Genomic DNA, 11,803 nt, shown 5'->3' on the forward strand with positions numbered 1-11,803 from the left:
TAGGAGTAGAGCAGTAGCCATGAGCTGAAGTACTTAGGGACAGAGCCCAGGCCAAATTCAAGTCCCATGACCCACAAAAAAAGCCAAAAGTGGTATTGTAGCTGAAGTAGTAGAACTCTAGCCTTGAGAAAGCCAAGGGAAGTGCTCAGGCCCTGAGTTCATGTCCAGGACAGGCGTAAAATAACTTGATACAAACTGATATTCCCTTTGATATGTTGGGTATTAATATGTACATTTTCTTTGTTATATATTGTCCTTTTCTGGATGTGTGCCAGTCCTGAGGCTGGAACTGTCTCTGAGCTTCTTAGGCTCAAGAATAGCACTCTACCACTTAAGCTACAGGTCTACTTCTGGTTTATCTAGTGGCTAATTGGAGCTAAGTCTCAAGGCCTGGCTTTGAACTCTGATCCTCAGATCTCAGTCAACTGAGTAGCTAGATTACAACTGTGAGCCACCCCCAGCATATATATTGTTCTTAAATTCCTTTTTATATTATATCATATGTGACTTTCAGAACTCTAGTATATAACTTTTTTATGTTTTTGGAAAACTTTATTTGTATTTGTTTTTTTTTAGTCAATGTAGGGACTTGAACTCTAGACCAGCATGCTGCCTCTGAGCTTTTTTTGCTCAAGGTTAGCACTATACCACTTTTTTTGCCAGTCATGGGGCTTGAACTTAGAGCCTGAGCACTATCCTTAAGTTTTCTCAAGGCTAGAGCTCTATCATTTGAGCCACAACACCATTTCCAGCTTTTTCTATGTATATGGTACCGAGGAATCAAACCCAGGTCTTTCTGCATATTAGGCAAGCACTCTACCACTAGGCCAATCTCCCAGCCAGCACTCTACCATTTTTAACTCACAGTTCCACTTCCTGTTTTTAGGTGGTTAATTGGAAATAAGAATCTCGGTGGGGATTTCTGAGCAACTGTTCCCCTTCTGATTTCCCCTTGTCCTCCTTTTCTCCACTTCCGGGTTTGGTTCCCTTCTTTTCTTTATCTCAATTCCTTCACAAGCCCTTTCCCCTCTCACACCCCACCCTCTCATCTCCCCTGCCTGGGGCCTCCTGGGAAATCCCCCCTGAGAAGAGTCATCCCACAGAAACCAACAGATGCCAGCTGTCTAGGACAAGCCTCAAACTAGTGACTTATCCTCACCCCTGCCCATGCCCCCCCATCCTACCTGGGTAGTGGGTGGAGATCTCCCCATTCTTGTTCCTACCTCCACCCCCTGTGAGTTATCTTTTTTGGCCTTTTGGTTAGACTGACCTGGATTAGATTTCTCTTTGGGGAAGGCAAAAATTGTTGAGACTATCCAGAACTTAAGATTTTCCTGTTTCAGCTTCCTGAGTGCTGGAATTGTAGCCTTTACACTGCATGTCTCTGAATTATCCTTGATAAAAACAGTTTTTAATACTTTACCTGGGGAAGTGGCACTGTGGTTCAAAGTGGTAGAGAGTTAAGCCTTGAATGAAAAACCTCAGGGACAGCACACAGGTGCTGAAAACAAGCCCCACGACGAACAAAAATATAATAAATACTTCATCTGTATGAATTAGGAAATACAGCTGTGCTAGAGCTCAGATTAAAGTTATTTTTTATATGTAATGCCATTCCAGTTCCAGACTTTGGGAGGTTGAGTATTTATTCAGGGTCTTACTATATAGTCCTGATTGCCTCCTCTTCCCAATGGCTGAGATTGCAGGTGTATACCAACTTGCCTAACTTCTACTATACTTTTCCAATCATTAATTTTGTTATATTGAGGTTTAGAACTCAGGGCCTTGCACTTGCTATGTAAGTGCTCAACAAGTTGAGCTGTGCCCACAACCTTTTGGTTTTATTTTTTTCAGATCAAGTCTTGAATTTTTCCATGGTCTGACCTTGAACACCATCCTCTTTCCTATGCTTCCTGCATATCTGGTATTACAGGTGTAAACTGCTACACCTGGCTTATTTGGGGGGACTGGACTCTAACTTTTTGCCTGGACTGGCCTAAAATCAAGGTTCTTCATATTTCTGCTTCTCACGTAGATGAGATTACCATGTGAGCTACATTGTCCCTGGCTTATCATCATAAAAAAATAACAATCCATACTGATAGTTATTTGCAAATGAATTTTTGCAATGTATTGAATTCAGATAAATATGAAAATTCCTGAGCATAGTGTTTAGAATGTGGTATTCAATAAATGATTGCCACAGCTATTATTACTTGAAAGGATTGCTTTCTACAATCACAGCCTAGGGCTTTCATATTGAAGATAACAACTGAAAAAAATGTTCTTTTGATACAACTGAAGTCAATAAAAATACTCTGCTTGAAAAGAGGGTGCTGGGAATGTAGCCTAGTGGTAGAGTGCTTGCCTAGTGTGCATGAAGTCCTGGGTTTGATTCTTCAGTACCACACACACATAGAAAAGGCCGGAAGTGGGTGCTGTGACTCAACTGGTAGCAGGCTAGCCTTGAAAAAGCTCAAGAACAGTGCCCAGGCCCAGAGTTCAAACTCCTTGACTGACAAAAAAAAGTCTCAAGGACTTTCTTTCCTGGGCTGGCTTCTATGATCCTAGATCTCAGCTTCCTCAATATCTAGGATAACACATGTGAGCCAATGGTGCCCAGGAACTCTCTATATTGTAAATATACTTATATTCAAGTGATCCTAATTAGCACTGTGTTTTTCTTTAGCATACAAACGGCTAGATGGTTCCACTGAATGCTGTAACAATCATAGCCTCACAGATGTGTGTTTTTCCTACAGAAATAATTTTAACAAGCGCTTGGTAAGTTGTCCCTAAGGCAACCTTGCCTGAATGATTTAATTTTACAAAAGAAGTTAATTAAAAAAGATGTGACTGTAAGTCACCCTGTACATCAACTGTATATAACAATACAAATAAAAAATAAATAAGTTTAAAAAATGGTGGGGGGCCGGGAGTTTGGCCTAGTGGTAGAGTGCTTGCCTAGCATGCACGAAGACCCGGGTTCAATTCCTCGGTACCACATACATAGCAAAAAGTCGGAAGTGGTGCTGAGGCTCAAGTGGTAGAGTGCTGGCCTTGAGAAAGTCCAAGGACAGTGCTCAAGCCCTGAGCCCAAGCCCAGGACTGGTAATAAATAAATAAATAAATAAATAAATAAATAAATAAATAAATAAATAGTAAAAAATGGTTGGGGGGTTGGGATTTGGCCTACTGTTAGAGTGCTTGCCTAGCATGCACAAAACTCTGGGTTTGATTCCTTGGTACCACATACACAGAAAAAATGCTGGAAGTGGTGCTGTGGCTCAAGTGGTAGAGTGCTAGCCTTGAGAAAGCTCAAGGACAGTGCTCAGGCCCTCAGTTCAAGCCTCAGGGCTGGCAAAAAATGTAAAAAAAAGCTGCAGTGTTATCTACCAACCCTTTTCCTATTTGCTATATTTAATTGATCATCTCAGCATTCCAGATGTCATATTTTTCTGAAAGTCTTTAAAAAATATTATAGTAGCCTATATCTTCTATGACCAAGTTGGGATATTTATATGTAAGTCCATGCACATAAATGGCACTTCCTTTTTATAAGCTTTATTTCTAATATTCCTTGTGACATGAAAAAATAGTGTAGCTTGAATTTATTGTTACTAAATAAATCAGTTTTGATATTGACTACTTTCTTATTTATAGCATACATGTCTACCTGCCCGGAAAGCAGTTGAAGCCACTCAAGTTTGTAGAAGCAATAAAGATTGTAAAAAAAGTTCAAGTTCAAGTTTCTGTATAATACCTTCTTTAGAAACTCATACTCGCTTAATTAAAGTGAAGCACCCACCTCAAATTGACATGTTGTATGTAGGACATCCATTACATCTTCACTACACTGGTGAGTATTAAATATTATGGTAGAGCCTTAGAAAAGCATTACTATCACATCTATTGCCAGGCATTTTTTTTTGCCAGTCCTGGGCTTGAGTTCAGGGCCTGAGCACTGTCCTTGGGATTTTCTCAAGTCTGGAGCTCTACCACTTGAGCCTCAGCACCACTTCCAGCTTTTTTCTATGTATAGGTTACCAAGGAATCGAACCCGGGTCTTTGTGCATGCCAGGCAAGCACTCTACCACTAGACCAAACTCCTGGCCCATTGCCAGGCATTTTTAACTCATGCTTGTTACCTCAGCTCTCTAGGAGGTTGAGATCTGAGGATCTTAGTTCTAAACCAGCCTGGAATGGAAAATTTATAAAATCCTTATCTCCAATTAACCACCAAAAAGCCAGAAATAAAACTGTAGCTCATGTGGTAGAGTGCTAGCTTTGAACAAAATAGCTTAGGGATAGTGTGCAGGTCCTACTTTCATGCCTCAGGATCGGCACATGCACTCACACATATACATACACATACACATACAAACATACACATACAAAAGCCACATATAATTTCTTCAGTAGAAACAATACAAATCCCTGCATTGATTTTGGGGGGGTCATTTGTGGGGCTTTAACTCTTCCTGGGCACTGTCCCTGAGTTCTTCAGCTCAATGCTAGTGCTCTACCTCTTGAGCAACAGCTCCACTTCCGGTTGTCTGGTGGTTAATTGGGGATAACAGTCTCACAGACTTTGGGGCCTGGCTTTAAACTACCATCCTCAGATCTCAGCCTTTTGAGTAGCTAGGATTACACCTACCTGAGCCACCAGCACCCAGCTGCATCGATTTTTTAAAATTATGTTTGGTCATTTGTTAAAGAGCGTAAGCTTTTATTTTTTTAACTGTATTTTTTGTCTTTTTGAGGGGCAGGGAGGGGGGTATGGTTGGTCATGGGGTTTGAACTCAGGGCCTGGATGCTGTCCCTGAGCTCTTGTTGCATAAGCTAGTGTCTTCCACTTTGAACCACAGCGCCATTTCTGGTCTTCTGGTGGTTAATTGGAGAAAAGAACTCATAGGGCCAACAGTATGACTAGTGGTAGAACACTTGCTTAGCATGAATGAAGCTCTGGGGGTTTGATTCCTTGGTACCACGTACACACATACACAGAAAAAACATGAAGTGGTGTTGTGGTTCACAAGTGGTAGAGTGCTGGCCTTGAGAAAATTCAAGAACAGTTCCCAGGCCCTGAGTTCAAGTTCCAGGACTGACCAAAAAAAAAAAAGAAAAGAAAAAGAAACCTCACAGAGTTTCCCACCTGGGCTGGCCTGGAACCATGATCCTCAGGTACCACCCCTAGTAGCTAGGTTTACAGATATAAGCCATCAGTGCCTGACTTGCTTGCTTTGCTTTCTTTCTGTACTGAGGATCAAACCTAGAACCTTACACTTGCTAGGCAAGTACTTTTCCACTGACCTACATCCCAGCCTTAAAATGCTTAAGATTTTGTGAAATTTAGGCATAAAATAACCTCTATTTATGAAGCAATGTAGAGATCTTACCTGTAGAAAGTGATGCATTTTTTCCTTCCCCACTATTTATGTCCAAAACAAATAGATGATCTCTCAAACTATCTCTGAGTTCATAAATTCATCCAGGTTCTCCAATTGAGTGTCTATAGCTGCATTTCCTCTAGAAAGCCAGGATGTATGAGATATGACTAATTTATGAATAACACATGGATTTTGTATGATTAGATTAAATAAGAAGCTTCTCCATTTCCTATGTTGCCAGGCACCAGTGGCTCCCATCTATAATTGTGTCTAGCCTACAAGGCTGAGATCTGACAATTTGAAGCCAGCCCAGACAGAAAAAGCAAATGATACTTACCAAAAAGCCAAAAGTGGAGCTATGGTTTAAGTAGAAGGAGGAAAGAGGAAGGAAAGGAAAGAAGGAAGGAATCAAGGAATCCTTATAATGCTTTTTCTGTTAATAGTTTACCATACAATTCACTCATTCAATGTGTATAATTCAGTGGTTTTTAAACTCCCATAGCTTCCCCAATCCCTATAGCCCTTGGCAATCACTAATGTAATTTCTGTTTGTATAAATATGCCTCCCTGGGGCATTTCATATAAGTGGGATCTTTTATGATTACCATATTTCATGTAGCATAATGTTTTCAAGGCATCCACAACAGATTATATTTTCTTGATTCATCCATCAGTTAATGCATATGAGTTTTATATTACTCTAAAAGGCTTTTTCATTGCTTTGTAATCATCTGTTGAGAAACAATTTGTTCATTTTTCTTACTGATTTGACACTACTGACCCTAGACTGGGAATATTAAATAGTCTCAACACATGAAGAAATGGCCCTACTTTGAGTAATTCAGAAATGTGTGCGGGCTGGGAGGTGTAGCCTAATGGGAGACTGATTGCCTAGCATGCACAAAGCTCTAGGTTTGATTCATCAGTACCACAAACCCTGGAAAAAGCTGGAAGTAGTCCTATGGCTCAACTGGTAGAGTGCTAACCTTGAGAAAGCTCAAGAACAGTGCTCAGGCCCTGAGTTCAGCCCAAGGACTGGGAAAAAAATAAAGAAATAAACATAGAAATGTGTATTGTGAGTGCTACCCCAGTTACAGGATAGATTCTACGGATTTTGGACAAAATCAAAATTAAGAATTCAGTATTTGGAAGTATTAATTGGTCCATAGTTAGCTTTATTTCACCCTTACCTCAAAACATAGTAGGGTCAGGCGCTGATGGCTCATGCCTATAATCCTAATTACTTAGGAGGCTGAGATCTGAGGATCATGATTTGAAGCCAGCCCAGCCAGGAAAGTCCGTGAGACTCTTATCTCAAATTTACCACCAGAAAACCAAAAGTGGCACTGTAGTTCAAAGCAGTAGAGCTCTAGCCTTGGGCAAAAGAGCTCAAGGAGAGAACCTATAAAGCCCTATGACCAAAAAACAGAAAATAAAATAAACAAGTAGACACTAGGATATGAATTGTTATCCCACCTTTTTTAGTATATCTGTATGTTTTTGTCAGTACTGGGACTTGAACTCAAATCCTATGAATCTTCCCTTAGCTATTGCACTAAAAGCTGACATCCTACAACTTGAGCCACACCTCCAATTCCAGTTTGTTTTGGGTTTTTTTTTGCAGATAAGTATCTAGGATTTGTCTGCTTGTCCAGGCTTGAAATCATGATCTTTAGATCTCAGCCTTCCAAGTAGCTAAGATTATAGGTGTTAGCCACCCATGTCAATAATGCCATTGTGTGTTTGTTTTTGCCAGTCCTAGGGCTTGAACACAGGGCCTGAACACTGTCCTTGGTCTTTCTCAAGGCTAGAGTTCTACCATTTGATCCACAGCACCACTTTCAGCTTTTTTTTCTATGTATGTGGTTTCGAGGAATTGAACCCTGGTCTTTGTACATGCTAGGCAAACCACTAGGCCAAACTTTTGGCCGTCAATGCTATTGTTTTGTTCATTGGTTTTATCTGTGAGGCAAATAGTCTGGTCATACATATTTTAAAAGGATTTTTCAGCCAATTTAATAGGTTAGCCTGAATTTTTACTATGTAAAATTGTGAGTACTGGCCGGGAGTTTGGCCTAGTGGTTAAAGTGCTTGCCTAGCATGCACGAAGACCCAGGTTTGATTCCTTGGTACCACATACATAGAAAAAAGCCGGAAGTGGTGCTGAGGCTCAAGTGGTAGAGCTCTAGCCTTGAGAAAGTCCAAGGTCAGTGCTCAGGCCCTGAGCTCAAGCCCAGGACTGGCAAAAAAAATTGTGAGTACTTCTGGTTATCTGTTATGAAAAATATTCATAATTTCTTTTTTTTCCTTTTTTAGTGAGCATCACCAGTTTTATTCCACGTTTCAACTTTCTAAGCATAGATCTGCCAGTGATTGTGGAGACATTTGTCAAGTATCCTTTTAGAGTAAAAAAAAAAGATTTAAAAGTGTGTTGTGGTGAGTTAGAAATGTGGCTTAGTGGTAGAATGTTTGCCTAGCATGCATGAGGCCCTGGGTTTGATTCCTCAGTAGCACACACACACACACACCCAAGTATTTTGGAGTGAGAGGTGAAAGACTGATGAGGAAGGGAGTAATGTTCAGACATGGAAGGGAAGGAATTCAAAATACAAACAGAATTGAATTTACAGGAGGTTTATAACAGATAAAAGATTTGGGGCCGGAAGTGTGGCCTAGTGGTAGAGTACTTGCCTAGCATGCACAAAGCCCTGAGTTTGATTCCTCGGTACCACATACACAGAAAAAGCCAAGTGGTACTGTGTCTCAGGTGGTAGAACACTAGCCTTGACAAAACCCAAGGACGGTGTCCATGCCCTGAGTTCAAGCCCCAGAACTGGCAAAGAAAAGAAAGAAGGAAGGAAGGAAGGAAACAAGAAAGAAAGAAAGAAAGAAAGAAAGAAAGAAAGAAAGAAAGAAAGAAAGAAAGAAAGGAAGGAAGGAAGGAAGGAAGAAAGAAAAGAAAGAAAGAAAGAAAGAAAGAAAGAAAGAAAGAAAGAAAGAAAGAAAGAAGAGAGAGGGGGGAGAGGGAGAGAAGAGAAGAAAAGAAAAGAGATTTGGGGCCGGGAGTTTGGCGTAGTGGTTAAAGTGCTTGCCTAGCATGCATGAAGACCCGGGTTCGATTCCTCGGTACCACATACATAGAAAAAAGCCAGAAGTGGTGCTGAGGCTCAAGTGGTAGAGCTGTAGCCTTGAGAAAGTCCAGGGACAGTGCTCAGGCCCTGAGCACAAGCCCAGGACTGGCAAAAAAGAAAAAGAAAGAAAAGAGATTTGTTGCTGAGGCTGGAAATGTGGCTTAGTGGTAGAGTGCTTGCTTAGCGTGCATGAAGGCCTGGGTTCAATTCCTGGATACCACATACATAGAAAAAGCTGGAAGTGGTACTGAGCTCTGTCCTTGAAAAAGCCCAAGGATAGTGCTCAGGCCCTGAGTTCAAGCCCTGGGACTGGCAAAAAAAAAAGTTTAGAAGCCAGGCATGGTGGTTTGCACCTGTAATCCTAGCTAATCATGAGCCAGAGATCTGAAGATCATGGTTCAAAGCCAGCCCGGGCACGCACTAAAGTCCATGAGACTCTTATCTCCATTAACCACTAGAAAACAGGAGGTGTGGCTGTGGCTCAAGTGCTTAGAGACAATGCCCAGGCCCAGAGTTGAAGCCACATGACTAACAAAAAAATGATTAGAATCTTCCTTGGGGTTTATATAGACTGGATAAGTGGTTTGCCTTTTTTGTTAGTTATGGCTTCAAAATAATACAAATTTCAAAATAATGCAAATTCTGGGGGAAGGGGGCATGTATATTCATGTGTGCTTTTATATGGCAGTCCTAGTGCTTGAACTCTGAGCCTGGCCATGATCCCTGAGCTTTTTTTCTTAAGGCTAGTGCTCTAACACTTGAGTCATGGCTCCATTTCTTGCTTTTTGGTAGTTAATCAGACATAAGTTTCTTAGTTAGGACTTTTCCTGCCACAGACATGCTTTGACCCACAACCTCAGGTCTCAGCCTCCTGAGAGCTAGGATTGCAAATTTTAGTCAGCACTCTGCTTCAAATTATTTTTTTAGATATATGCTGATCTTAGGGCTTAAACTGGGGCCTGAGCTTTTTAAATTAAGACTAGCACTCTCCCACTTGAGCAACAGATCCACTTCTTGCTTTTTGATGGTTAATTAAAGGTAAGTCTTTTGAACTTTACTGTCAAGGATTGGCTTTGAACCAGGATCCTCGTATCTCAGCCTCCTGATAAGCTAGGATTATAGGCATCGGCCACTTTCACCTGGCACAGTCTCTTCTTTTTTGGTACTGGGGACCAAATCCAGGACATTGCATTTACTAGGCAAGCATTTTGCCACTGGGTTAGATCCCAGCCCACAAATTCTGTTTTGAAATAATAGAGACCTAAGAAGTAATATTAGAGAGATAAAGCAGAGAATTGTATTGTAATCTCAGACTCTATACCAGTCAAGTATATTCTTTTCTTTTTTTTTACCAGTCCCGGGACTTGAACTCAGGGCCTAGGAACTGTCTTTGGGCTTTCTCAAGGCTAGCACTCCACAACTTACGCCACAGCACCACTCTCCAGCTTTTTCTATGTATGTGGTTCCGAGGAATTGAACCCAGGGTTTCGTGTATGCTAGGCAAGCACACTACCACTAGACTAAACTCTATGTTCCCAATCCACTATATACCAAAAATGGTTTCCAGTTGGACCTCACAGCTGGCTCCTTAACTGATTTTAACCTAGGTACCTGATTTCCCTCTCTGGAGCTCTGGCCATTGTGAATGCCGTCCCCTGCTTTGCCTTGGATGGTCAGTGGATTTTAAACTCGTTTCTGGATGCTACCCTTACCTCAGTGATTGGAGACAATGATGTCAAAGATCTGATAGGATTTTTCATCTTGCTTGGTGGCAGTGTACTTTTGGCTGCCAATGTGACACTGGGACTCTGGATGGTTACAGCACGGTAATATTTGTTCTCATCTGACAGAATCTCGGAGTTCCCATCTACATCTGTGTGGTAATATCCATTGCCATTAACATCCTTATTTGGTATAAAATGTGTTTCTTTCCAGTTGTATCATGGCCAATATCATTGAGTTCCTCCTCTATCTAGAATGTCCAAACTCTTTGTTGGAGGATGAGCAGAAGAAATGAAAGGTATAGCCCCAACTCCATTTCTACCTGTTTGTGGAACAATTTCTAAATGAGTACAAATTCATTCATATAGTACCCATTTTCTGTGACTACATAGCATCCTGAAGTAGTATAAAGGAGAGCAGAATTGCATAGAAATAATTGGGAAACATCTTTTTTTTATGTGCGTAGTTCTGGGGATCAAACCCATAGCCTCATATGCCAGGCAAGTGCTCTACTACCACACCACAGCCCTATTCCCAGGGAAAACTTCTTTAAAAAGTGTCATTACGCTGGATGAGGTGGTACACACCTGTAGTTCCAGCATTCAGAAGGAGGATTGCAAGTTTGAGGTCAGCCTGGGATCCATAGCAGGTCCCAGGCTATCCTTGCCTACATACTTAGCAAGACCCTGTCTCAAAAGCAAACCAAACAAAGCACACCATCATTACTAAAGATTTCAAAGAAACTTTGGCCAAGTTGAAAGGTAAATGTGTTCATAGCCTATATTTCTTATTCTCTGTCATATTTAAGGAGTATTTTAAAGTTGAATGATATATTATTTTATACTCTGAAAACTGAAGTCTGATTAAAATTAAGTTTAATAAAATTCTATACAAGAATCTGCTGACAGGACCAGAAAATATTTGTTAGATATCACTATGAAAACAGAAAAAAATGGAAGGAGGGCCTATTATCTCATGAGACAGTTTTATACCACAAGCATTGCCTCTTTGATAATGTGTGCTGCAGGAAGTAACTCACACAGCAGCATGTAAGCTCAGGCACTTAGAATTGAACCTCAGAAATAAGCCGGGTTCTCTGATCACAAAACAGAATATAGGATCTTCAGCAGACCTGGTTACCATTCTCTAGGGTAGATATTGTCCCCTGTGCTGCTAAGGCCATCTAAGGCCTATGTTCCTGAAGCAACAACCCTAAACCCTAATCCACACTCTGTCCTCACCAGCAGCTCTCGTGTTTCTCTCTGTTGGGTGATCAGTCACCTAGCTCTTACTTTTAATGTCTCCCCTGAGCTACCTCTGTGGACTTGGTAATATGGTGAGAACGGCTTGCACATAAGAGGGTATAAGGGTTGATTTGCCAGATCTTAGGACTAGACTCTTAAACCTGACAAAGCTCTGCTTAGGCTTGTGCCTAGTCAATGGGCCCTGTGCAAAGTTGTTGCTCTGAGAAACATGTGAGGAAGCTATTTTCTCCATGCAGAATGCACACTTCTGTCTTATACTCAAGAGGTGACAAAAGCAATAACTCATTACTAGCCA

General features: G+C 41.1%; 1 protein-coding gene across 1 annotated transcript in view; it reads left to right on the plus strand.

Moving 5' to 3' along the window:
• Mbtps2 (membrane bound transcription factor peptidase, site 2) overlaps positions 1–11,496 on the plus strand; it is a 39,842-nt gene extending 28,346 nt beyond the window's left edge. Inside the window, exons 8-11 of the mRNA XM_090326944.1 lie at positions 2,690–2,784; positions 3,664–3,859; positions 7,707–7,782; positions 10,129–11,496. Coding sequence (XP_090183070.1) covers positions 2,690–2,784; positions 3,664–3,859; positions 7,707–7,782; positions 10,129–10,351 — 590 coding nt within the window. The 3' untranslated portion in view covers positions 10,352–11,496. The remainder of the gene's footprint in view (positions 1–2,689; positions 2,785–3,663; positions 3,860–7,706; positions 7,783–10,128) is intronic.
• The last annotated feature ends 307 nt before the right edge of the window (positions 11,497–11,803 follow it).

The sequence above is a fragment of the Megascapheus bottae genome, chromosome X (genome assembly GCF_031878675.1).
Source record: "Megascapheus bottae isolate mThoBot1 chromosome X, mThoBot2.hap1, whole genome shotgun sequence".
NCBI classification, from domain to species: Eukaryota; Metazoa; Chordata; class Mammalia; order Rodentia; family Geomyidae; genus Megascapheus; species Megascapheus bottae.